Source organism: Numida meleagris, chromosome 3, assembly GCF_002078875.1.
Source record: "Numida meleagris isolate 19003 breed g44 Domestic line chromosome 3, NumMel1.0, whole genome shotgun sequence".
NCBI lineage: Eukaryota > Metazoa > Chordata > Aves > Galliformes > Numididae > Numida > Numida meleagris.
Window position 1 is genome coordinate 46,224,278 of NC_034411.1, and position 26,949 is coordinate 46,251,226.

Consider the following 26,949-nt stretch of genomic DNA (forward strand, 5'->3'; position numbering starts at 1 on the left):
ACACAAGAGCCAGGGTTATTCCCCTTCCATCCAATCTGGCATTTAATACAATCTTAACTAGATTTGCAGCTCTTTAAGCGCTCATGTATGCGTAATGAACCTTCAGAGTCATGCATGAGTGCCAAGCTGTGGTTCACAAGGAATTCAGGGGCATTAAGCCCAGGGCTGGCTCCACGTGCCTTGCTGGTATAACTGGAGAAGAATGTTAATTCCTTTCCTAAAGAACCGAGAGAGAGAGCCCTGTCGTGGGGCATCCTCTGCCCCTGAGAGCACCTCTGTGCAGCTTTCAGCAGCCCCTCCTTTTCTAACATCCTTCTTCATTCCCAGTCAAGGAGAGAAAAGGAGAGCTAAAAGAAAAACAGCGGCAGGGCTCAATGCTGCTCTTTGCTATCACTCGCAAATCCAAACAACTCCGTGATCTTCAGCAAAGAATTAAACTGGATTTAGCTAGTTGCGGAAAGCCTTGACTTCTGAATTCTTGTCAGCAGCCCATTCCTCATGCAAGTGAGCAGGATCTCGCTGCGTCACTGACGTTTGGTGAAGAAGCTGTTCTGTGAAGTCCCCTGCTTTTGCCAGAGGCTGCAAGGACTGTGAAAGGCTCAGTGGAGAAGTGCTTGAGGGGCGTTGCGTGAGGTGGGAGTGCTGCAGCTGGAGACTCCCCAGCGAAGGCATATAATGAGAGGATTTCCTAGCATCAGTCTCAGCCTTCCTGCACTCATCTTGGAAACTGTTAACTCATTTGATTTTGGGACTGCTTAACAATCCACGAGGTTGAAAACAGAAAAGTTGACATTAATATCAAGTTATCTGTCCAGGACCATGAAGCAGTAATTCAATTAATTCAGAGTGTGCAGGGTTACATCAGACCTAATTCTAGCTTAACAGAGACTTCTTTGGCTCATCCAGAAAAGCAAACATAAATTTTAGGTATCTGAGAACCGGTTCTGTGATACAGAACTGAACAGGCAGCAAGGTACTCTATTTTTAGCTAAAAAAATGTCACAAGTATCCATTATTAATCAACAGCATTATAACTCCGTTAACAGGTAGCAAGGCTCCTTGTCCCCAGAGATAGTCTGTTGTGCTGCCCAACCCCTGTTTAAGAATGGATGGGTATCACCACAGTAGTCAATTCTGCCTTTAGCTATGTGAACAGAGTATTTCCTGTCACCAAATTTTCACAGAATGCCTCTCATGCAATGAGAGACAGTATAAAGTGGAAAAAAAAAAAACCCTGCTTTGTTACTTTTGTAACGTTGCAAGTAATGCTTCTCAGGACTTGGAGAAAAATAAATTGACAAGGCTGAAAACTCTTAATCTCCTTTATGGGTAAATCACTTTGTAAATCACCCGTGTTTTGGAATTTCCAGATTCACATTTCTTGATTTTGTGGTGAAAGGGAGGGAAAACAAAGGACACAGAAATAAATGGGTCTTTGAGATGCGGAAGAAAAACAAAAACTCCAGATCACAGCGGGATGTGAGCAGCATTTGTAACTGATGGCGTAGCTTGCTATTTTGCTAATAGTGCGTATTGATAACTGTGGCTAAAGAGTTTGTTGCTGTTTTAATTAAAAGAATGACTTTTAATTAAAAGAACGATGAAGAAGGGTGTTTTCTTTTTTTCCAGAAAGACTCCAAGACACGACCCAAGAAGGGGCTAAGTCACTCACTGCAGCACTATGCGGAGCTCGCCTCCTCTCACACACTGACCGGCAGCAGAGGTTTGATGTGCGTCCCCATTTGCCGGTCCGGCACGGTATTTCCGCGCCCACGTCCGAAGCGGGCGGGAAGGGGCCGGCGATACCCACGGTGCCGGCTGCCAGGCAGGACCACCCCGCGCACCCCCACGCTTCCCGTACAGATCCAGCCCCCGACGGGCGGGGGCGGGGCGCAGCTATGCAAATCACCGCCTCCAGCAGCCAATGGGCGGTGAGCCGAGCCTGGGGGCGGGGCGTCCCGCCGGGACCGGCGCTAGCCTCGACGGCGCGGGCGCTCCTACTGTGGCTGTGGCTTCGGGAGTGGTGCGTCCGGTGCTGGGGGTGAGTGCTGCGCGGAGCGGGAGGCGGGACGGCTCCTTCCGCGCTGCCGGGCCGGGTCCTGGGTGTCGTCGGTGTCCCGCTCAGCATCGGGCCCGCGGGGTGTCAGGAGCGCTCTGCAGTTTGGCTTTGCGTGAGAGCAGAGGAAACGGCCCCGTGCGAGCCGAGGGGGAAGTGTGAGCTCGGCAACAGGGAGTGCGCTTGGGACCGGAGGTGCTCAGTTCCATCTGTGGCTGTGGTCGCCTGAAAGGGGCAGAGGGCATCGCTGGGTTTCTGGCAGTGAGAGGAACGAGGGCGTTCTCAAAACGCACCTCCTCGTCCGGTCTCAGCGCTGCGGTGTGCCTCGCCCGTCCGCCTGCCTCGTGCTGCTGCCTTGCGGCCATGGGCAGCGCTGAGCTTGCTATCATACGCAAAAGGTGACAGGTTGTGGTATTCCCCTTTTCCTTGGGCGTCGTTGTGGCCAGGTCTGTGAGTAGAGCAGGAGTTAGTGCTTTTTGATTGCTTCCTATTAACTAACATTAATTTCTTGCATTAGTGTCGTGTGTGTCTGAGATAACAGTGGGAGCTGGTACCGGGGAAGGAAATGACTGGGAGAGTATCGCTGGCCTACAGCGCACAGCAGCACTTCTTGTTCCTGTGCTTCAGGTGGTATTTTTGGAACCTTTTTTTTTTTTTTTAAGCTGCCAAGGGTCAAAATGGAAATGTATGGCTTCTTAAGATGAGAATGCAATTTGAAGGATGCTGGCTTCCTGTTAATGGTGTTCCTTGCTGTTTAAATAATTTTCTATGGAAGTGGTGAGACTACAAGAGGAGCACAACTTTATTCAAAAGAGCAGACAATAGGTTTAACAGACTAAAGAAAAACAGGGTAAAGCTTATCCTTACAAAAGGATGTTTTAGATGCCCAACACTTCTGAAGACCTTTTCTTCACCTTGTGTTTCTCACTGCCTGCTTTGTATGACTGCTGCTCTGAAACTGACCTTGCATGCTAAGCCATAAGACACATGCATATGGTGTTTTGGCTGAGGCTGAAGCCACAAGTTAACCTCTGTTGTCGTGAGAGATCTTTATCCAGAAAATAAGCATGATATAGAAGATCTCTCAACACATTAAGGGGTGGTACAGGGTTAGGCTCTGTATCTGACACCTTGTGTTGTACTATGCGCACTGTTTTTGGAGAGGCAAGCAAGAGAGAGCCTTCTGTGAGGAAAGAAACAATATGCAACTAACCTAGACCTGCTCCAAAGGAGAGATACTCAGTGATAACAGAAAGGGAAGAGATCTTCTGGGTGGGAAGAACCACCAGGACCTCCCTGGCTGCAAGGGAGCTGGCAGACCATGGACAGATAAGGTCACAGAGAGATTTTAAGGCACAGCCCAGTCCATTCTGGGGCAGCGGAGCAGTGCCCCCAGTGCAGGCCTGCAGGATGTTCCTGTAGCCTGTTGGTGACCTCTGAGGATGAGGAGTACATGGTATTCCTGTGGAGAACTGATCCCATTTTATCCCGTTGCAGCTAGTTCAATGTAACTCAAATGTAAATTAAATGGATGACTTGTTCCCTTTGGTGACATTGGAAATACTCAAATAATCATTTCTTTTTATGAACTCATTTTGTACATTAGAGTGGGTGTCTTTATGCCCCATCCCTTGAGGCACTGGAGGTCCCAGGGCCTGATCTGGTAGGTGGCAACCCTGCCCATGGCTGGGGGTTGGAACTGAATGGGCTTTAATGTCCCTTCTAATCCAAGCTATTCTGTGATTTCTCCCTGGTCGTCTGCAAAGAACAAACTTAAGTCCTTCTCTTCTTCCTTCGTGTTCATGCTTTCTAAACCATTTGGAGACACTATTGAGAATTGCGTGGCTTTCCTAGCTTGGTAATGGGTGCTGAATGCAATATTCCAACCAGGGCCTTACCAATACCAAGCAGGGTATAATTGGTGCTTCCCATGCTGCCTCTCATATAAGTGACATGTGTGTCTTTCTTTTTTACAGTGGCTTTATACTGTGAACTTGCATTTCAGCTTGTAATCTACTCTAACCTCACTGATGCTTTTGTGCTTTTAACCCAGGTATCCCCTATTTTCTGTCTGTGCAAATAATTTGTTCTAAAAGTGCCATGGTCTGAATTTCCTTTTATTTTTGGTAGCACTGCTGTGACTTGCCAGGCTCATCCTGCATTCTAACTGTTTCTCCTCCCTTCCGCCACCAAGTGCTTGCCTCTGCCCCCTCCCAAGTTCAGTGCTGTCTGGAGGCTGTGAAGGCTCACCTCTGGTTCCATTATCCAAGTTGCTAATTGAAATTATGGGTAACCTCCTGGACTGACAGAAGGCCATCATAATGCTGGCATATTTGAAAACAGTTATGACAGAAGGTAACTACCAAACATGAAAGTGCTTGATGAAATACAACCTCCCTAAAATTTCACCTGGCCCATCAATGCCTTCGATTCCTTGCTTATCCTTGCAGTGCACAGGTGACAAGACATGGTGCAGAAATCTCTGAGGTAACACCAATTTAACCTGATAAATTTACCTCAGACCCAGGTGCTCGCTCACCACATTGATTCAGCCTTGCAGAGAAACCATTTCTGGGGGCGCAGCTCCAGGCCTGCTCCTGGCCATGCCCGTGCTCTGTGGCCACGCTGCGCTGCTGGCAGGGCCCATCCTGTGGGGCCAAGGGGCTGCTGGGCAGCCCGCAGTGTGATTCAGCTTCTGCCTTTTTGTTCTTCTGTTTTGATTGTGCCTGCTGATTGTGTCACCATCCTGCTATCTCATCTAGCCTTCCGCACAGAGTGCTCAGTGCTTCTCATCTAGGCCCTGTTTCTGCAGTTAATCACAGGGGAACGGTATCACGAGTCCTGATTTTGTGAGGTTTATCGTGTGTGCAGCTTCTGCTCTATCTGCTGGGCACTTAACAGGGAAGTAAGTGTAACTCATGTGATGTAAGATTATTCTTGACAAACTCATATTGACAAAAGCTGGGGAAAGATTCCCGATGTACTGGTGGCACTGTACCCCCAGTTACATCTGTACCTTGTCTCAGTGTCCCTGGTACTTTGAAGAGGCCTGTGAACAGCCATAGGCAGAGTGTGGTGACTGCTGTTCTGCTGGCCAGTATGTCCCAGGGCTGAGACTTTGCCTGTGGATGTGTTTGTGAGGGGTGTTTCCTGGCTGAACCGCTTTGGTCCAGTTACAGGTGTGTAGGTTTTGCAGGAGGACCCAGAACTCAGCCTCCAGTACTGGACCATGTGAACAAATACCAATAAGACATCCCATATTAAAACGTAAAGGGATTTTTTTCTTTTTAAGTAGAATACTTGATCTCAGATTGTAACACTGTACTGTAAGCTCTAAATATATGTATATTCAAAAAATAAATAAATAATGCTCTTATACTAATTTAAAAATGCCTGTAGAACACTTTGCTTCTGACTGATGATCACATGCAGCCTCATATTTCCATGCAGATGCCAGCCTAATGTCTTAATTGTGTCTAAATACCATTTGGTAGTAGCAATGATAGTTACGTGCGGCCTGTACCCAGTTATTCTGCTGGGCAGACCTGTGTCAGGCTTGCTGAGGTGATTCACCAGAGCAGGATCCACCTGCAGCACTCAGTGATGGCATCACGGAGATTTCCATGTGCCGTGACTCATCATGGTGCTCAGCTGCAGTAATTGCCAGAAATGCATGGATGGCTGTCTCTCTGTTTATGTTTCTGTATGACTATTTGCAGAGGCTGGGGAGGTATACTCCGTACTCCCTTGTTTCCATCCTGTTTTAACTGAAGACTTGAGCTTTGCCTATCACAGGAAGAAAGGATGTGCTGCAGTAGTTAGCCTGTAATATACCACATTAGAAGTAGTTAAAGGAGAACAGCAGTGGGATTTTTTCTCTCCTCTGTGATAAAATACATACTCGTGCACATGCAGCTGCTTGTAGTGGCACTCTGTTTTCCGAAAGCTGGGCACATTCACAGCTCACAAGTGGTAGGTGTTCCAGCAGTTGTACACTGTTTCGGAACCTGAAGCTGATAACTATAGGGTTTCTAGAGTCCTTGGGAAAAAAAAAAAAAAGAGGCTAAATTTGGGGTGTACATTAGACTTGCCTGTTTTCATTCCATTCATATATAGGAACATGATGACTGTTAGAGGGAGTTAGCAATTTTGGTGTTCAAACAATGCGCGTGAAGACAACCATTTTTTAATGGGCCTTGTCATGAAGATAGAGAAACTTTTTTTGTCTACAGTGCTGGCACAGGTCCCCCCCACAACCAGACAAAAACAAAGCTGGTTACAGTTGCTTAGTAGTAGCACTTGTGAGAAAAATGCCCAGAGAAGATGCTGAGAATCCATCTTATTGTCTGTGCAAGACAGAAAACTTGTCACTGGAGATGCACAGCTCCCCAGAAAAAGTGTAGGCAGCCCAATAAATACTAGCAGCGGACATATGTTCAACAGACTGTCCTCTCTGATGCCAGGATAATGTTTAATTACCATGTAAGCTGTGTAGTAGCAAGGTAAAACTTAAGATTTTTCTTTTTGCCAGCCTCTTCATAAATATCTGAAAAATGATATGCATGTTACATGTGCAGCAACTTCTGTTGGTGTCTGGAGAACCTGATAACCAGTCTCTGGGAAATACTGAAGTAGTTAATGCTGCTGAATACATCTGGGAAGTAGGAGACATATGGTAGATCCTTGGATTTATAATATGGTCTGGTGCAAAAGCTGAGTTACTTTGTGCTGAATACTGTAGAAGAAACATGGGTAAGTTGAAGAAGCTCAAAAGCTATCAGCAGTCAAGCAATTATGCCTCATTACTTTGAGTTAGAGGCAATGACCTATTTGAATGTTAATTCTTTTTTTCCCCCTATGCCTTTCTAACTAGACTTTGTGGTATGAAAGAAAGCAAGGGAGACTTGGAGACTCAGATAACTGCATAAACAGTCTGCAGAGAATGAGTTCTCCCTGTTTCTCTGAATATAGCAGCTTGCAAACAGAAGTCAACACTCTATGTAAAGTTTGGAGAAAAAAAAAAAAAACCTGCCCTGAGACATCTGCAGTTTTGTGCACTCTTGCTGGTGTGACTGGAAGTAGGATGGGGGTATTCTGCTGTAAACAGGTGTTGACTACAATAGGAAGTAGTTGTGTCTAATATTCTCTGGATATGTTTTCAACTTTGTGATGGATTTCTGTAGCTTTATAGCCAGTGCTCTGTGTTATTTTCAATCCTGAACATATTTGGTGTATTTCAAAACATTGGCAAATGCAAGAAACTCCAGAGACAATGATAACCTCCTTTCAGTGAGGCTACAAAAAGATTTCAACATGCTGACCTTCAATGTGTTTGTTAATACTGGAACAGAAGATACAGATGTGATCTTAAAACAGCTCCAGAAGGCACAGTGTCCTAATCACTAGATCATGATTTTTTGGTCTTTCCTCAAGCTCTCACAGATGAGGATCAAGAAAAAGAGAGGCCTGCCATTTCTCCAGTGATGGAGATGATTTAGAGGTCATGGAATTTGGTCTGGAAATATGGTTTGCATTATGCTCTGATTCAATTAAAAGCTTTTTTGTATAGAGGAAATCCTATTGCAAACAATAGTCTGTTTTCTGAGTTAATACTATCTAACCTGTTATTGGAAAACAGATACCGGTCAAAATGATTGAATCTACTCTAAAACAAATATAATTGTTAAATCTGACACTCTAACTCTGAAAAGAAAGGCTTTGGTTGCATTTACTATAAATTATTCAGACTTTTGTGTGGCAGCGGCACATTATTTGCCTCATAATTGAGTATATTAGACTCTGGAAGTCATAGAATCATAGAATTGCTCAGGTTGGAAAAGACTCTCAAGATCAAGTCCATCCTCAACCTAACCATACTACCCTAACTCTAACAACCCACCGCTAAATCATGTCCCTGAGCACCACATCCAGACAAGTTTCCATCAATACTGTATGGTCCACAAAAAGTATGGAAAGTCACTGGAATATGCTGATGTATAGCTGGCTATTAAGTAATTCTGCCTAGGAGTAGAATGTTTCCTAATTGTTCACTGCTTGTTTCTTGGGTCATGCCTGTCGTGTGTCATGCAAGCAATAGCATTTGGCATTCAGGGGTAGGAAACCAGGCCACTTGAGCCATGGGGGCTCACACTGAAGCATGTAGTGACTTTTACCTTTCGAGGGAGTGAAGAACTGCAGGTAGAAATGGTCTTAAATGGCTTGGTTTGAAGTATCTGTTGTTCCTCAAATAGGCTACTTCAACTGAAGTAAGACTTCCATGTGGTAAAGTATTACTCAAGGGTGAAACAATTACTGACTAGACTTTTGTTAACCTACAAACTGCTTTTAGCTAGCAGCTGCCTTTTGGGAATGATGTAAAAAGTGCACACTGGCTTCCTGCCCAGCTGCTTGTGATGCAAATGTGGATGCTGTGCTGAACCTGCTGGTTTATTTCACCGCTTGTCACCAAACTCAGTGATGTGGATATACAAATGTTAACGCTGAGACAAATAAAGGTGTGCAACTTGTTTGCTTTTATATATTACTTTCCAGCCTTTCTTATTTCCACTTAGGTAACAGGATCCAGAACATTAGCACAGTAGTGGAAATATATGCTTGTAATGCTGCTGTGTGTAACGTGCTCTTACAGCCAAATTCTGTTACTGCAAATAGCTTGTTTTATCAGGCATTTTATGTTACTAGTAATTCAGAACTTCTCATCTGTACACGGGTCTTTTGTGAAGCAGTTTTGTGCAGCTTTTAACTTTCAGAGTGGATCTCCTTTTCTGTCTGAAATCCCGTGTCATGCAGTCTTATTGCAACAGAATAGCTTGCAACTTGCATCATGGGAAAGTTAGTCATAGTGATTAACACCAAGAAGCAGCATGCTAACATGAAGAGGCAAATGCTGAACATACCCTCACTGACTGTGCTTGGTGAGTATTAGGCTTCAAAGCTGTAACCTTTATAGTCATTAACTGGCCTGTATTTCCTGTGTGTGTTTTTGGGTGTATGCACCATGATGGGTTGCAGACAGAACTTGATTTTTACGAGGACAGATTTATCTACCCCAAAAAATCCAAACAGGAAGGTACATGCTGCAGTTTGAATATGCTCAGTATTTTAAAATAAAATCAAACCGGCAGCTAATCTATTGAAACACATTTGAAGAATGAAGGTATACTTGGGGCTGTTATTCCAGAGTACAGAGTGGCTGGTGTCTTGATACTATAATGTGTTAAAAATAAATAAACTTGTGCAAGTAGTAGAATATATTTCTCTCTCATTAAAATTATCAGACTTTTGACCTAAGGCTGTGTAGTAGAACAAGATACCCTGGAGGGAACTTCTGGAGGTCATCTAACCCAGGCACCCTGAAACCACACACAGATCAGGTTGCTGAAGGCCCCATCCAGGATGCAGATTCCAAAACTTCTTCGGGCACCTATTCCAGTATTCACGAGTTTGTGGTTTTTTTTTGGTTTTGCCTGTTTTCTTTCCTCTATTTTCTGGTTCCCACTCGGGTCTGCTACCCTTGGTATTGTACACCTCGCATTTGGTAGGTGCTGGCAGCAGTAGGGTCTCCTCTGAGCTTTCTGTTTTCCAGGCTGAACAATCCCAGCTCTCCTGGACTCTCCTCACACAACAGGGGCTCTAGCACCGCAGACCAACTTGGTGGCCTCCCTGGTGCTCAATCCATGGTGTCCATATCTCTTGCAGTGCCACAGATACAGTACTCCAGATACAGGCTCTCAGGTGTCAGATGGGAGGGATCACTCCCCTCGATCTCTTCTGCTGCTCCTGCCCACGATGCTGTTGGCGTCCTGTGCCACAAGGGTGCAGAGCTGATTTATGTTCAAGTTGATGTCCACCAGGACCCCAAGGTTCTCTTTGCAGAATTGCTTTTCTAGCCAGAGAGGCTAAGCTTCTCCTGCTGCATGGGCCTCTATATAAAGGAAGAGATTTCTGAGGCTATCCCTTACAAATAGTAATGTACTATAAGTATCATGTTAATATATGTCTGTTTTAAACAGTGCTATCAACATGTAAGTAAATGTAACTAAACTTTCCTGAGTAACAACAGCATCTGATAAAGAGGTCAGCTTTTCTAAATGCTGATCCATTAAGGTGCCATTTTTCAAATGGCTGGTCCCTTCTGCTTTTCCATTGTTGTTTATTTGTTTGTTTCAGCTCTTTTGTGTCAATTCTGTCACTGATACTATCAAATGAATGCTGGGAAGTTACTAGCTTCTCTTGGGAAGATTTGCTTCCCCTTTGTTTGAAATGGGGAAGACTTCTGTAATGCCATTGTATTTGAGTTGGCTGTTTTCCTTACGAGAATCTCCTAAAATTTAACCAAACTGTGAATCTCTCAAAACAGCAGTTTGCAGATGTTCCAGATGAGTTCACTGTTTTGTCAGAAGACTGAAGCTTAAACAGTTGGCTTTTGGGCTGCGAGGGCATGTTGCTGGCTCATGTCTAGCTTGCCATCCGCCAGTACCCCCAAGTCCTTAAGGATGGCTGCACTCCATCCTTACATCCCCAAAGACCTTACACTTGGATTTGCTGAACCTCATGAGGCTCACCTGAGCCCACTGCTGAAGCCTGTCTAGGTCTCTTTGAATGGCATCCCATCCCTCAGCCATGTCAACTGCACCACACAGCTTGGCGTCAGTCACAAACTTGCTGAGGGTGCACTCGATCCCACTGTCAGTGTCATTGATGAAGATGTTAAAGAGCATTGGTCCCAGCACTGACCCGAGGTACACCACTCATTGCTGATCTCCATCCAGACACTGAGTCACTGAACACCACTCTCTGGGTACAATCTTATAACCAGTTCCTTATCCACCAAACAGTCCACCCATCAAATCCATATCTTTCCAATTTGGAGAGAAGGACATTGTGGGGGACTGTGTCAAAGGCCTTACTGAAGTCCAGACAGATGACATCAGTGGCTCTTCCCTTGTCCACTGACACATTTACACCATCACAAAAAGCGACAAGATTGGTCAGGCAGGACCTGCCCTTGGTGAAGCTATGCTGGCTATTGTATGTCACCTCCCTCTCTGCTATATGCCTTAGCATAGCTTCCAGGAGGATCTGCTTCTTGATTTTACCCAGCACAGAGGTGAGACTCACAGGTCAGTAGTTCCCTGAGTTGTCCTTTCTACCCTTCTTAAAAATGGGTGCTATATTACCTTTTCCCAGTCAGCAAGGACTTCATTTGACTGCCATGACTTGTCAAATACCACTGAGAGTGGTTTGGTGATTACGTCAGCCAATTCCTTCAGGACTCGGGGGTGCATCTCACTGGGACCCATAGATTTACAGATGTTCAGGTTCCTCAGGTAGCTGCGAACCTGATCTTTGCTTACAGTGGGAGGGGCGTCACTCCCTCAGTCCCCACCTTCTGAACCATCCTCTCTAGGGCTGTGTGTAGAGCCATCGCTAGTGAAGGCTGAGGCAAAGAAGTTGTTGAATACCTCAGCATTCTCCTTGTCTGTAGTTGTTAACTAGGGAGGGTACACACCCCTGGACTTTCATTTTTTGGTTGCTGTGCCTGTAGAAACCTTTCTTATCCTTCTTTGCGCCCCTTGCCAAGACCAGTTCCAGCTGGGCCTTGGCCTTCTTGACTCCAGCCCTACACAGTCTAGCAGCATCCCTATACTCCTCCTAGGTTACCTGTCCCTGCTTCTACTGCCTGTGCATTTTCTTCTTGCTCTCCATAGTGACCAGTAGGTCCCGGTTCAGCCATGCCAGTCTCTTGCCTTCCTTTCCTGACTTCCTACACTTGGGGATGGAGAGCTCTTGTGCCCTAGGGAAAGCTTCCTTAAAGATCTGCCAGCTTTGCTCAGCTTCCTTGTCCTTGAAGACGGATTCCCACATGGATTTTGTTGACTAACTCCCTAAAGAACTGGATTGTAGACTTTTAGAGCTAAGCATTGAGAAACTGGGAATCCTCAGGCTGAAGATTGTCTTTAATGTCTTTAAAAACAAAACTTTAATTTGATCCCTCTGTTCATATTTAGAATTGGATTCTACTGGATCACGGAGATCATAGGGGATGCTGCACGTGTCTTTGGAGATGAACTTCTTGTGAGTGACCTAGATCTATGTGTTCCTTTACCGATGCCCAGCTTGTTACTTTGAGATCTTTCTTGGCCAAGTGCCTGAGACCAGCAGAAGTGCCTGAAGTCAGGAGCTGACTTCCGAATTTACAAGGTACAGAGCAATGTGCTTCAAGTCTCTTAAGTTGGCATTGTAACTCATCAAGAGCGATACTGTTGTCCATAATCACTCTGTGCTGAAATCTGTGTCTGTGGATTGGGCTGTTAGAACTGCCCTCCCCAAAGGACTCCGAGGAGTGTGTGGAGCATTCTGGGGGTATCACAGGAGAAAAACCCTGAGGAAATGAATTGTAGTAGCACAGTAAATGAGATATCTGACTATGAGATGAATGGTGAATATTAAATTTTATGTTGTAGAACTTTTTTTTTCAGCACATACAGATTGTAGACAGACTTGGTGGAAGTGATAAGATGTAGGCCAGTGTTTAACTCCACGGTCATTCTGTGTATAGGCAACATTACAGTGCAATCTGACGCTATACTTGGGAGTTCCTTGCTCTTATTTTGGTGCTTGACCTTTTAACTTTTCATGTATGTTGTATAAAATAAACAAAAAAACCCCAATATTTTTACAGAGATGCGGCAGAATTAATATCCATGTAAATTTATTACAGCGCTAGTAATTTTCATGCTGTGAATTACTGTTTCTATTTCTCCATTTGTTCTTATTTTTATTTCTAGCACTTTAAAATAGTGGTGAGTAAGAAAGACAAATTGCAAAGTGCGCCCTTGAGGACAGAGGAAGGAAGTGTAGACCTATTCCTGCAAAGTTATCAGCTTATTATGCAAGTGTTCTTACTCAGTGTAGTTCTCTGTTTAAATGTAAACTTTCCCCAGTCATGGCCTAGAACTCTTGCTTAAGTTTTGAACAAACAAAAAACAGTTATTATTCATCTTGAACTCATGATGTGTGTATACTTGAGAGCATCCTTGGATTAAAATCATTGGTAGATGCCTATGTTCCTGGAAGTTTGGAAGAACACAGTATAGTGACTAATAGATCTAACCATTCTTATTTTTCCAGAGAAGCTCACCACCTTTATTAAGCACAAAAAAAAAAAAAAAGTAATTATTGTTGAGCCACATGTCAGATTGTTTTCTGTGGAGATTTCTTTAGGAAGTCTGCTGAAATTTAGTTTTCCTCAAGTTGAAGGACCATTCCTTCAAGCACGGGGTGATGTAAGCCTGTACACATACGATGCACAGAAGCGAGATGCCATTTGCATAAAATAGATCATCATGTTAAGATTTGGGCATAAAAAATATTGTTTCCAAATGTAGATATTAAGCACAAAATGAGTAAATCGCTGAGCATAACACATGGCAGTTCAAGGAAAAAAAAGTGAGAGGCTTTTAAACTCTAGGGAATCCACTAACAGTCAGGAATGCAGTCAGACTAGCGGTGTGACTGCTTTTCAGACCCACATCTACATTTCAGGTGAAAAACTCAGAAACAATTAGTTACTAGAAAAGATCTAAATAATCCTGAGATTGCAAGATGGCTCTTTTTTCCCTTTCTACCTTCCTGTCTAGAGAACATTCCAATAACCATTTCCAAACACGGATGGTAGATATTCCAGCTGTGGTGCCTGTAGGTAATCTTGGCCATACAGTTTTCAAGTCAAGTAAACTGGTCTTTAAAGCTGCCCTATGCGATTTTGTTTTCCATGTAGGTGGGGATTTTTCATCTCAGTGTTGTTGCACGAGGTGTAGGTCTTGATTTTGTTATTGCTGTGAGAATTGGTGAAAAAACTTTGATATCTGGAAGCTTTCCCTGTATAACTGAATTATATCTATGTGGCTTCTGGTTTAAATTCAAGCAATTGTTACATATGTTGATTCCTGACTGAAAATTCATTTTTCACCATATTCTTGGACTTTTGTTTTATATTGCTTGGAACAGAATTAGTTTAGGTTGAAAAACCTTTTTTGCACCAGTGTAAATGCAATTCTAATTAGGATGCTTCTCGAGATCATTATATACTCTCATTGAGCTGAAGAGGCTGTGTCTGTGATGGAATCTTCCTTCTCCTCCCCAGCGTCTTTAACATATCTAACAATCCCATGAAATTGTCTATAAAATTGAAGTCTTAATTCACATTGGATTTAGGGTAGTTTTCCTGAGTATGTTCACATGGGACTTTCCTTAGTGTTGCAGGATTAGGGTGGCCACAGATCACTTGAGCTACTGTACGAGCAAGGAAGTACTGCAGAGTGTGTGTATGGAGTAGTTCTGGGCGGACGGTCGGCAGGGCCTAGGGGTCCTTGGGTGGAGCGGAGTCCAAGGACAGAAGTATCAGGCAGTTAGCCGTGGGGCGTGGGGGGGGAAGTTGCTGTTTGGCTTTGTCTGTTCAACAAGTTGTAATTACCAATCAGGGGATGGGGCTGGGGTAGCCCCACCAATGGCAGTTTGCCTGGTGTAACTCCGTTTCTATATATGTTAGGAAGTACTGCATTAAAGTTGAAGCCTGCGTACTCATATTGAGATTGTCATGCTTCCCGCACCGTGTAGCGTTCGGCTCTAAATCCCTGGAAAATCCGCGGCACTTAATCTGAGAGTAACTGATAAACCTACGAAGGGATGTGTCCAGAGCAGATAACGTGTTTGTAAATGCTCATGAAGGTGCTCTAGTTCCTGGAAAAACAATGATGATTCCTCTAGACACAGAGATCTAGCGATGTCATGCTTGTTGTTGCTTCCTAATTTGGTTCACTTTGTTATTAATTTAAATGATGTCATGGGAGATACAGTTTTTGTGATGGGGAATTTTCATCTTCCTGCTTGATGTAATACTTCGTACAGGGTTCTCGTTGAAGCTTTCAGTCTTACTTTCTGCAAAGATTTTAGCTCTAGAATTTGAAGTGAATAACATACATACAGGAGATTTATGTCTTGTTATCAACAATATCTTGTTATTATTAACTAGTCTATGCAGATTACTCATTCTGCATCTGTTCTAGTGAAATTTATAGTTAAGTAAGTCTGAGGCAAAAAAACCCACACAGGTCCTGATCTGTAACAACAGTGTTACTTTACCCTTTCTGTAAGATGTTTCCATCATACAAAAATAAATAAGACTTGGTTAGTTGGTTTTACTTAGAAAATGGAGCTATTGTGTTTTTTTTATGCCTGGTGCGCCTGGTGCACTATGATAAACAATAGCATCTGAAGACCCCAAACTGGCCCATTTCCTTTTTATTTTCTTCCTTTTTGTTTTCCTTCTATCCTTTTTTCTTTAAAAAAAAAAAAAAAAAAAGAAGAAGAAATATATATCTTGCTGCTTTTCACACTATTCCTCAAAACGTTTCTTTCCCAACCATATTGGTTACAGCTGTATACTTTTCTCAGAGGCTTCTGCTCTCCTTCCAGGAAAAGCAAGTTTAGAATGATAGAGAACCTGCAATATTTTGGTTTGTCTTTAATGCATCATTAGCTATGAACTTGCAAAGGAATACTTTACTTAGTGTAAATTTTTTTCCTACTTTTCCTGTTTTACAGGCAGGATGAAAGACCGGCTAAATGAGATGCGTGAACTTGCCAGGTTGCACAACCAAGAGTTTTCTTGTAGTGAGGATGATGAAAATTCACCCCGCGAGATTCTCCTTTATGAGACTGATTATGCCTTGGAAACTCTTCATAAGGACATAGAGAACATCCGAACCGAAAATAACTTCCTAAAAGAGGATGTCAAGCGACTAAGAAAGCAAAACAACCGCTTCCTTACTTCCATGCGCCGTATTAGTAGCATTAAACGAGATACTAATGGTATTGCCAGAGACATCAAGGCCCGTGGAGAAAGCATCCACAGGAAACTCCAAATAATGAGAGATTTCTGCGAAGATGCAATAACAAAATATGGGGTTATGTCTGTCATTGCCAGGGTAGCAAAGAACCATTACGTTGACCTCATGCACGCCTTTCAGGAAGCTATGTTTGAATACAATGCAACAGAGATGAACCAGCGGGAGAACTGCAAGATTCGAATTCAGCGTCAGCTAGAAATCATGGGCAAAGATGTTTCCAGCAACCAGATTGAGGAGATGATTGAGCAAGGCAGGTGGGATGTCTTCTCTGAGAATCTCTTGTCGGATGTGAAGGGAGCTCGCTCAGCCTTGAATGAGATAGAGACACGTCATAAGGAGTTGGTGAAATTAGAAGGTCGTATTAAGGAGGTTCACGAGCTCTTTCTGCAGGTAGCCCTGCTAGTGGAAGAACAGGCAGACACCTTTGACGTCATTGAGATAAATGTGCAAAATGTTGAGGACTATGTAGGAGAATCTAAAGAGCAAATAAAAAAAGCTTTAGAATACAGAAGAAAACACCCTCTCATGACAATCCTCTGCTGCTGCTTTTCGTTTTGCAGAAGGTGACTATCCTACCGATGCTATCATGGTCCAACTTGAGAGTTTTCCAAATCAAATATTCTTTTCAATGACTTTTCTTTAATGACAACCCCTGTAAGTGTGGGAGCTACTGTGCAGTTGTTTGTTTTGTTTGGTAACATGTTCCTGAACATGCTGAAAAACCGTTCTATTTATGGCCTGCTAGAAGTGTTGATAAAACTATTTTTGACTGTTTTTAATTGAAATGTACTCTCTTACTGTAACTAGAGGTGCAAGTACTTAGAAGATCTCTAGGCAATACTTGCTCCAGTCAAGAAAGAGGAATGAAGGATAGGCTGATAACAGCTAGAGGAAACAAGAAATTTCAAGAAACTATTTCATTCTTATTAGTCAAAGTGATCTGCAGGCAGTGCATGCTTAATGCCTGTGGCGACACAATACATCACAGAATCAGGAGGTTGGAATTGTAACTAGTTTGGAGCCTACTTTATGCAAATACTTGAAGAGATTTTTGCTCTGCTTGTGCGATAAAATGCTGAGCCTGTTACCAGGAGCAGGATGCAAAACTAGTTTCCGTTTCAACTTTATTTCCATCTGTCACTGGTCTTAACAGAAGTAAGCTGCACCTTAAAGCATAATAGGCACGTTTTGCTCTGTTTGTGTTCAAGTGATTCTTTTTCTCCATTTTGAGTACCTACAAGTGCAACATGGAGGCATCACACTGACTCTTTTTAAATTGAGATACTGGAAATCTTAATTTAAAATCTGCCATGCTTTTAGGTTTCAAATACATGTTTCTGCCAATTGATATAGCAGAAGAGGTGTGCGCAATGGCCCTCTGTAGAAGCACCCATAAGAAGACAACAGCTGGGAGGCAAAGAAAGCATTTTAGAGTCTCCTATGCTGGCATATACACACAAGCAGTTCTAGTGGATTTCCCCGTCAACAAACTTTTAATAGGCATTGATTTTAATTTGGCAACTTATATATATATTTTTAATAGCATGAAGGATTAAAATTAACATTCAGTTTTACTGGTTTACAAAAGCTGAGGCTTTTCTCTCATTATTAGAAAATCTTCTGGGGAAAGAAAAATTCAGGTGTATTCTTCAGTACACCTGAATAATAAACAACATTTTAATGTCATTTCAGTACCCTTTTCAAGCTTAAAAATAATCTTTCCTTTTGTGTAATAGGAGTCTACCCATAGATGGTTTGATAGATGAGGAGGCAAAAGAACATTTGCAGCCCTGGAAACCACTGAGCATTGTCAGTGAAAGATGTATTCATAAGGTCTGGGTAGTGATTATAGCTCCTACTTCTGGAAGTTTTCCAACTCTAGTATTTCTAGGTGGCTTCCTGTTACACCGTGATCTATTGGTATCCTTTGAATTAATGTGAATTAATGGAGGACATTTTTTCAGAAGTTAGTGACTTTAAAACTGTCATATTTATATCTATTTTAACAAATGTATTTAAACATTTCAAGTATTTTATATGTAGGATTTTTGCCTAACTGTGCATAGCCGTCTTCCCTCACCAATCACAATGAAGCTTTTCCCTTCTGAACTTTTGCACACTAATTTTATACGTTAAAAAAAATACCCAAACATTTTGTACTATTTATATTGATATATAACAAAACAGCAAAAGAAATTCAGCTTCCATTGGGCTTTTTACACAAGTAGAAGCTAAATAGGTAACAGTTTTCAGAAACAGGTAGTCTCTTTAGCTGAAGTGCCTGTCTGTGGTAACATGGAAGCGTGAAGAACACTGGTCTTCTAAACTAGAAGATATTTTGATATTCAGTGATGTCTTGATGATATCAGTATTACACTTGCCTGAGACTCTCTCAAACAACCCAGTATTCAGACTTGAAGTGGGAGAAAAAAGAGTGGATGTTGAGCTGGCACCATTGTTACTGCTTTGGTGCTACTCAAGAAGACAAAAGTCATTTACTCCATAGGTATTGACATTCAAGTCAGTGGAACTGTGTTTGTAGAGAAATATCCTAAAGAGCCAACGGTCAGAATGTGGATGTAAATCAATGGGAATTAAAATACATATTTCATTTTGTCTGCATATTCTTAGCACTTAACAATGCTTTTGATAAAAAATATGTACCTGTTTGTTGTTGGTTTCTTTTTTGCGCATGTGTATATCCACAAAGGCAATAAAATATTTAATAAGAAAAACTGAAAATGCAGAGTATTGTGCATTGAGTCAGCAGCTCTGAACAGTTGCTCACATAGTCAAAGTTTAGTTAAAAGCTTCTGGACTAAACTCTAAATTAGAGAAAGAAGATTAATGTCTAAAAGAATGTCCTCAGAATACTTGTTGCCACAGTAATCAAATATGTTGCATATTGAGATAGACATAATAATTTTTCCTATAAAAAACATGAAGTATGAGTTTCATACATTCTAAGATGATTCTCTACTGCAAGAAAAAATACAAATTTATTCCAACAGTTCTGAAAGATCTTGATGATTTTGTTATTAGAAATGCAAAGCTTATATTCAGATCTTCAGTCTGATTTGAGGCACAGGGGAAGAGAGCAAAAGCATGAGGAAAAAGGTAATTAGAGTCCTTGACTTGACTTCAGGCTGTTGCTGTGGGGAGGAAACTAAGAATCATTGAAATCAGCTTGGTACCCATAAAACTATTTCTCAGTTGCATTATGAATTAGAGGCATTTCAAAAGCTACTCTAAACTAAAGAAATCATCATCTTCTTTTCAAACTTGTTCATTGCTTAATACTAAGGATTTTTTTTTCTGTTGTCGTGTAAGAACTCCATGAACTTGCCCAGTAACAGCCAAACAGGCTTCTGAAAAAAAAAAAAATAAAAAAAATGGATTGCAGAACAGTTGCAAAGAATAATGCCACACAGGATGAGTGGAAGAAGATGATAAAACTAAAAGCCTGATACTGTGTTGACATACTACTAAAAGAAGCTGCAGAATGGATGACTTCATGCTTGCTAAGGAGAGCTGCCTTCTCAAAGTCAACACAACTCCTATGGAGATGCAAGTAGTATATCCTACGGAATTTTTTTTCCTTTCCAAGATGTGAAAAACCCTACATCTGGGTCTGACGGGGTTGTACTAAAAAGTGAGATGGCTTACTTTAGCTTTTAGGGTTGCTGGTATTTTTTGTTTCAGATCTTTGTGAGGAGAAAGGAGGACTGACAGCCAGGTTTTCATTGTTATTTCTTAAAATGTAAGAGAGAATTGTAAAAATGTAAGAGAAAAAAAAAATCCCCTATTGCAAAATGTAATGTATGGTAAACAACACTGAACTTCTTGTGTATGAGTTTCCATTTCATCTCATGGCATTTTAAAATTTTATTTATTTTTAGTCTTATTTTGAAACACAAGTTTAATTTTAGAGAAATGGAGAAGCCTGTTACCCCAATGGGAAAGTATATCGATGCACTTGTGTACTTGGGCAGGCACCCCTCTGGCAAGCGTCTTGGGAGAACCTTCTGGAAGTAAATGTATTAGCACTTAGTTTAAGATACAGGTATCTCTATCTCTTTTTATTTTATTTTTTTTTAAGAGGAGAAAACCTGGGGGTGAACTGAGTATCTGCTGTTTTTGTAATCCATGGAGGCCAACTTTCATCAAGAACTGTTGAAAGCACGCCTTTAGCAGTATTTTCTAGTTTCTTGAAAACAAAATAGGTTCTCTAAGAGTTCTGAGCCATGGCAGATGTTTGAAATAGATCTGAAAAAGAGCTACACATGGTTGTGGTTGTGTCTCTACAACAATACCACATGTGATTAAAGCAGGAAACTGTCTTTTAATAGATACTGTATGTGGTGATTACAGTTAATCTATTTCAGAAGTAATGTGATTTTTCACATGAAGCCATTGTATTTCTTTCTCTGATATGTAACAATACAGTAACAGGTGTATCTTCTTCCAAATTTATATCATAACATATAGTGTTTTCCTAATAGCTGAGTTGAAGCCTCTAACAGTCAGTGGACAGATACTGTTCCGCTGTCATACCTTATCATACAGTGCCTACCTTATGAGGGTGTTGGGTTTTTTTGCCCCTTGGTCAATACCATGGCAAGACCTCCATGCCAGGACCACCCTACAAATTTATCCAGATGCTGCTTCCTGCAAATTCCTAATGATCAGGATCCTACAACCTTATTGGGTAATGCATTCCCAATCATAATTTTTGTTGCTGTTAAAAAGCTTTTCTTGGCTCTGACTTAAGACTCTCTTAAGTGAAACAGGGTACACTGTGGCCTCATGTTTGTTCTCTTTGTAGAAACTTTCCTTCACCAGTGCATCCCTCCACTTTTCAGTTACCTCAAGGATGCCATATGCCTTGACAAGAGGCTGAGAAATGACCTTGGCCTGGCCCAGAAGTCATCGTTTTCAGTGCAGCTGCTTTCTGAAGAGCATCTGATCTGCAAAGCAGAATCGCTTCTGACAGAGGATGCTTCTAGGTGTGTGTTAGCGTTAGTGGCCATCAAAGCACAGCCTGACACATCAAGAGAATCAGGATCCTCTTCCTCTCGACCAAGGAAGAAGAGCATGCACAAAGCTTTCACAGGAAAAACTAACATTTTACTTTGTCTCTCAGAAATAATTTGTGTAGGAATTTGAGTAGGAAAGAAAATAACCTAGATGACGTTTCTTGAAGGCATTTGCTGAGACACACCACCACACTGAATGTGGAACACCACTGGCAAGTAATACAGCATGGTAAATGCCAGTCAAGTTGTTCTTTCATCAATGGACATCAGTGCATGAATTATAAAATTAAGGATAAAGAGGGCGTGTGTTTTACATCTGCTCTCCATGAATGTCCCATACCCCTGAGGGCTGACTCAAACGTGACCAAGTTTGGTGGCATTGAGGATGTCCATTTCCCAGAGGAAAAGCAAGCAAGGCAAGAGCAGGAGACTGGGGAAGGATGGATACAGGGCATATTTCCAACCCTTCCAAAGCTGGGAAGAGGGGCAGATCCCAGTCCAGCCACTAGCCCAGCAAACACCTGGGTAGGAATACCATATCGCTACGCAGCACCGACTTTTCCCCGGAGCACCTGCCAGCTGGCATTCAACAGGCAGCGCCGTCTAGGAAAAGAAAAAAACACGGGCGGGGCGGTGCCGCTGGGGGCGGCCCGGCTGCTGGCCGGCTCCGCTCCGCGCCCCGCCGGCTCCCCCTGCCTGCGCAGCACCTGGCAGCCGCCTGGCCGCCTTCCCCGTGCCCCGACGGCGGTGCGGCGCAATCCGGGCCCGTGTTGAGCGCCGGTGGCCCTGCGCTCTCCGCTCAGGCACGGCCCCGCCTCCGCCCCTCGCCTCTAAACTCTCCCGCATCGCGGCCTCCCCGCTTCCCCCTTCCGCTCAGGCCACGGCGCCCGCCAAAGGCACTGCGGAGGAGTGGGGCGGTCGCCCGGTCCTGGCCGGGCGCGGGGCGAAGGCCCGAGGCGGGGACGGGCCCTCCTCGGCCTCCCGCCGGTTGCGGCCTGCGCGCCTCTCCCGAAGCAGCCGAACGGGGCCGCCCGCGCGCGCCAAGCTGCGCGCTCCGCGCCCTCCGGCGCTGGAAATGAAGGCGGGAGGACGCGGCGGGGGGAGCTCGGCGGCGGCCTGAGGGTCACCGGGGTGCGGGACCGAGCGGGAGCGCGGCCCTGTATGTAGGAACGTCTGCGGGCGGTTCCTGTATGTGCACCAGGATGGCCGAGTGGTTAAGGCGTTGGACTTAAGATCCAATGGACGTATGTCCGCGTGGGTTCGAACCCCACTCCTGGTAAATGGCGGTTTTTTTTTCTGGAGCGCCGTGAATTTGCCGGGGAAGGCGCGGGCCGAGGCGGAAGCGTGTCCCTGCCGCGGGCAGCGAGCGGCGGGCTGTGCCGGGCACTCGGCGCCGGCTTGGGCCTGCGGGAGCGGCGCTGAGGCCGGGCGAGCTGAACGCGCTGTAGGGGCGGGTTTTTTTTTTTTGTTGTTGTTGTTTGTTTTTTAAACTCCGTAACTTCAGCTTAAAGCTGGTCTCGCAGCTTAATTTTGTAGAGTTTTTTTTTTTTTTTTTTTTTTTTTTTTTTTTTTTTTTTTTTTAAGCTTTCGGCACGGTGCTTTGTTTTGACAGGAAAGTATCTCTGCATTCCGGGGTTTGGAAGGGTGGGAGGCACAAACGAAGCGTGGATGGACGCACTGTGAAATATGAGCGTTTGTCAGAGTGCCCCTGTCAAATTAATGCAGGTAAATACCGGTGTCCGCAGCCACCCTGCTCGCTGTAATTGCGGCTGAAAAAATAGTTCTGAACTTTCAGTCCCAATGTATTGCACGATACCAAGACTGACACACTATCTTTTTTGACTATTTAACTGTTCCCGGAATTAAATTGTAAATGCAAAACAGCGCCTTCTAGAACTGTTCATTAAAAAGCAGTACTCCTGGGTTCAAATGTTTTATTAAGTAAACCTTCATTCCTATTTCTCATTCAGGAACAAATTAGTAAAAATGGGCCTGTATTTGAATGCACATTTTACTTGTAATGTGATGGAAGATGGCTGCCCTTGAAAACCCACATCTTTGCATACAAATAGAGTAATTCTGCCTATGCACCTATGTACAGGCATGTTTGTGCAAACAAGAAATGCTCATGTAAATGCTGCAGATGCAGCACTGGTCGTGATGAAAAGTCCCAACTATGTCAGCTTCAGCATGGGTTAGTGGCCACTATTCAGCATTCTAAGAAAGAAAAATGAAAAGTAAAAGTAATCAGTATTTTTATTTTTTACAAGAGCACTAGTCACTGACAAAAAAAAAAAAACAAAAACAAAAAAACAACAACAGTCTTCATGTTAAAGAGATATAGAAGACCCAAAGTTCCAGGTTGCAAATTCTGCTACAGGCCCGGTCCTTCCTGTAAGAGATTTCTTTTTCAGGGAGCTTCACTTGATCCTGTGGTGAAGCTGTGTTCCCTGCTTTCTGTCACAACTTGCTGGAGCACATGCCAATCTGGGATTCTTCAGCCTTTCCTTCTCTCATGAAATATCCATTAAAATCTGCTGGCAACAAACATAGCCCAACCCCATCCTTCATTTCTCCATGAAGACAAGGATAATCTGGTCATTTATTAGTCTGTATTTTAAGTGAAGTGACAGAATGGTGTAATGTGAATATGCCCTTCAGCTCTGGAGCTGACCATGATTTTCATTTAAGGTTTTTATTTTATCAAGCAAGTAGTTCTCTTTCTTTGTTCTTCATTAGTTTCCTAAACTAAAATTTCATGACATATTGGTTGCTGCCTTTGCAATTTGACAGTCTTATGTACTCTGGCCTTTAGTTAAAATGGTATTGCTTTCCATTGGATTCCATTCTGTGAAAGAGTTGCCTTTCTATAAAGGTCATAATCTATAGGATCCTTACATAATTTTATGAAGAAACTGGAAAATGTGTAGTAGCTAATGCTAGAAACTGGAATAAGAAAAGAGCTTCTTATGAAGACAGTTGAGTGCTACTCTGCAGAACTAGGTATTTGGCCACTGCATATTTGCTGTCAGATTAGGAGCCAGTAGGTTAAAACAGATTTTTCACAAGCAGTCACTCATTTTCATGTTCCTCATGTCATGGTATGCATCTTGAGAGCCTCAGTCTTGATTTGTAGAAATGCAGAACTTTCATGAGCACAGGTGAAACCAACAGTCACCTGTATTTTAAGCATTCTCTGAAAAAATGCGTGTTATGTGTCTCTGAATGAACAGTCAAGTTGCTGGAGTTATTTGACATTGATTTTCCCATACCTCAATTTTTCACTGTGTAAAGTAGAGAGAACAGTAATTAACCATCTACAAAATGGTTTGCTCTGAAGTTCGTTCATTTTTTTTGTGAAGAGAGTTAAGACATTTCAGTAATCCAGTTATGTTAGAAAAGCCCATGAACGGAATATCAGTTAATTCGGAAAATAACATGAAGTAAATAAGGCTTGTAGCCACACTTTGACCTCTTAAAATCTTGTGAAGTATGGAAGAACTGGTTAACCAGCAAGCCCAACATGACGTGTGCTGAACAAAGTGGGAGTTCTATAGGGAAACAGCAAACCATACTTTAAGTGAAAATTATCTCTCACTTCATAAACAGGAGACCAAATCAGTAAGAAGGCAACCTGCTGGTGAAAAAGTATTGAGATTGTTTTGGTATAGTTTGTCCCATTTTAAAAATGTTAAGCAGCTATCACTTTCTTCAGTTACATTTAGGAGCGTATCCTTTGCTACTTTAGTTAAACAGTTTTCTGTCATTCCTAGTGACCAGTACCTCAAGTTGAGGCAGAGGATATAAAAAAGCTAAGAAGTTCTTGGTCTGCTGTATAACACTGTATAAAGCATACTGTCGTGCCTTAAATTAGATTAAAATAATCTGATTCTTCTACTCTGTCAGGGAGGAGCTTTTGTCGGAAGATCACAGAAAATGTACATGTGGTAGTGGAGGTGATCTCATGTGTGCGATTAGAAAAATGCCTTCATTTCTCTAATGATTTTAGGAAGGGAATACACTTTCCAGTTTTCTTCATTTTCCTTGATTGTTTCTCCTTCACTGTCTGCTTGACCATGACCCTTTTTCTGGGTTGGACGTGCTTCAGGCTCAGCTTTCCTTCAGACCTCATCTGCCTCATCTTTTTTCTGTGTGTTGGCTAAAGTAGTTCATGCAGTTTTTGGCTGGAGAATACTCCCTGAATGTGTGATTCGATGGGTTTCTAGCACCTATCTCTTGCTATTGTTCATTGCAAACTTGCATAGGAGTGGTGTCACTGGTGGGAAGTATAGTTTGCATTAGTGAGTTCTGTTTTCTGGCTAAATCCACATTTAATGATTGCCATGCATGTGTTTCATGTGTCCTGTTTTATATCTGTTGCTATTTTCTGTCACGCCCCCACTGTTAGCTTTTTATGAGCGCATCAAGAAGCAGATCAGCTGGTCTAGCAGCTAGCTGCTGCTGAAAGAGGCAGAGATGCTGTCTCTCCCCTGCCCTGGCTGTGCTATACCTTCTCACTGTTTCCTCTAGTCTTCTATTGTCAGTTTCCCATTGCTTGGATCTAAAATTAATTGCTGAGATTGCCTGCAATTCCTCTTTTCTTCACAGGGAAGTTCTTAAAATGAGATACTTTCTTGTGTTTGGGGCTCCTTAGCAGAGGCAGTAGAGATCAGTTAGCTGGTTTTGTTCTTCACAGGATGGCAGGGGCTGGGAGGCCACCCCAGAGCTCCTCTAGTCCAGCTCCCAGCTCTGAGCAGGGTCAGTTCATGTAGGTTGGCCAAGGTCATGCCCAGTTGTGTTTTGAATGTCTCCAAGAATTGAGATTTTCTGGACAACCTGCGCTAGTATTTGACCACCCTTATGTTTAAAAACAAAAGGGTTTTCTTACATGCTAAAAAAAAAAGACAAGTATTTTCTTGTGTAAAAGCATTTTCTTATGCTGAAGCTTATCTCAAACTTACAGGTCCTTGATCTGTCTGCTTGTAAACTTCACATGATCATGTATTTTCTTAGTGCTTAGATTTCTGTTCCTAAACACCCCAAGGTAAAGTGAAGGAGCTACATGTGGCACCACAGGTGCTAAGACACACACTGGATGTATGGGTTTCCTGCCATGTGCATTTTACTGAGAGCTCTCCTGAATGAAAAAAGCAAAACAAAACCCTGCAAAGATCTTAGCAGGTGCTTAGTTTTAGGTACTGGAAGCTATTCTTCACACAATTTTCTTTGCATCAAGACAAGTGCATTGTTTTGTTGACAAATATGTACAGTTCTCTTGCTATAAGAAGTGAGTACTTGAGTCTGCATTTAGCCTATTGAAAACCAGATGCCTGTTGGAACATTACTCATCAAAAGACCTTTCTGGTGTCATTATTCAGCTTTGTCATCTGCATAGTTAAGTTACGGTAGTTTGGTCTGAGTTCTTTAAAGTGGTGTCACAGCTGTAGTGTTAACAAGCTATGTCTGCCCACTGAGTTGAGGGAAGGTGGTACTGCTGATAGCTCTCACCTTCATCCCGTGATATTTTCTTTTTCACTATATTCAGAACACAAATAATTGTTGTACTTAAGCACTGTGACTTCTTTTATCATAGTATTTTGGTTTTTTTTTTATGGTTTTGTAGGTTGCTTTGCTATGAGAATAGCTGATTTATTGATGAAATGTACGTTTAATTTTTTGTCAGCTAATTTAATAGCCATGGCTTTCACAATGTGTATTTTGATAACACTGTAACAGTGCAAGATATCTTTGCCAGTTAACAAATTCTGTGGTGTTCTATAGCTGGAAGGACATGCCCAACCTGTTGTACTGCATTCATGTTGATGACCTGCCCCAAAAGACACTTGACACATCAGTAAAGAAGAGATACTGAAAGCAACTGGATTCTTTTTTTTTTTTTTAATTATTATTGTTGTACCTACCT

General features: G+C 42.7%; 1 protein-coding gene, 1 long non-coding RNA gene and 1 other non-coding gene across 8 annotated transcripts in view; all 3 read left to right on the top strand.

Annotated features, from left to right (window-relative positions):
- STX11 (syntaxin 11) lies at positions 1,917-18,863 on the top strand. 5 transcript variants are annotated; one of them, XM_021391937.1, is made up of 4 exons: positions 1,922-2,041; positions 2,574-2,683; positions 12,088-12,280; positions 15,686-18,862. In XM_021391937.1, the coding sequence occupies exon 4, from the start codon at positions 15,691-15,693 to the stop codon at positions 16,555-16,557; it is 867 nt and encodes a 288-aa protein (XP_021247612.1). In that variant the 5' UTR covers positions 1,922-2,041; positions 2,574-2,683; positions 12,088-12,280; positions 15,686-15,690; the 3' UTR covers positions 16,558-18,862. The 5 variants fall into 5 exon arrangements, with proteins under 5 accessions (XP_021247613.1, XP_021247615.1, XP_021247614.1 ...); XM_021391940.1 differs by lacking the exon at positions 12,088-12,280 and having other exon boundaries at positions 1,920-2,041; positions 15,686-18,863; XM_021391939.1 differs by lacking the exon at positions 2,574-2,683 and having other exon boundaries at positions 1,920-2,041; positions 12,088-12,154; positions 15,686-18,863.
- Positions 20,133-26,949, top strand: part of LOC110396334 — a 15,548-nt gene continuing 8,731 nt past the window's right edge. Inside the window, exons 1-2 of one of the 2 annotated variants that reach the window (XR_002436931.1) lie at positions 20,133-22,302; positions 22,639-24,256. This is a non-coding gene — a long non-coding RNA (uncharacterized LOC110396334). Of the gene's footprint in view, positions 22,303-22,638; positions 24,257-26,949 lie in introns of those variants that run through there. The other variant, XR_002436932.1, reaches the window with a different exon arrangement.
- Positions 22,223-22,305, top strand: TRNAL-UAA. The gene has a single exon. It is a non-coding gene; the product is annotated as a tRNA-Leu (tRNA).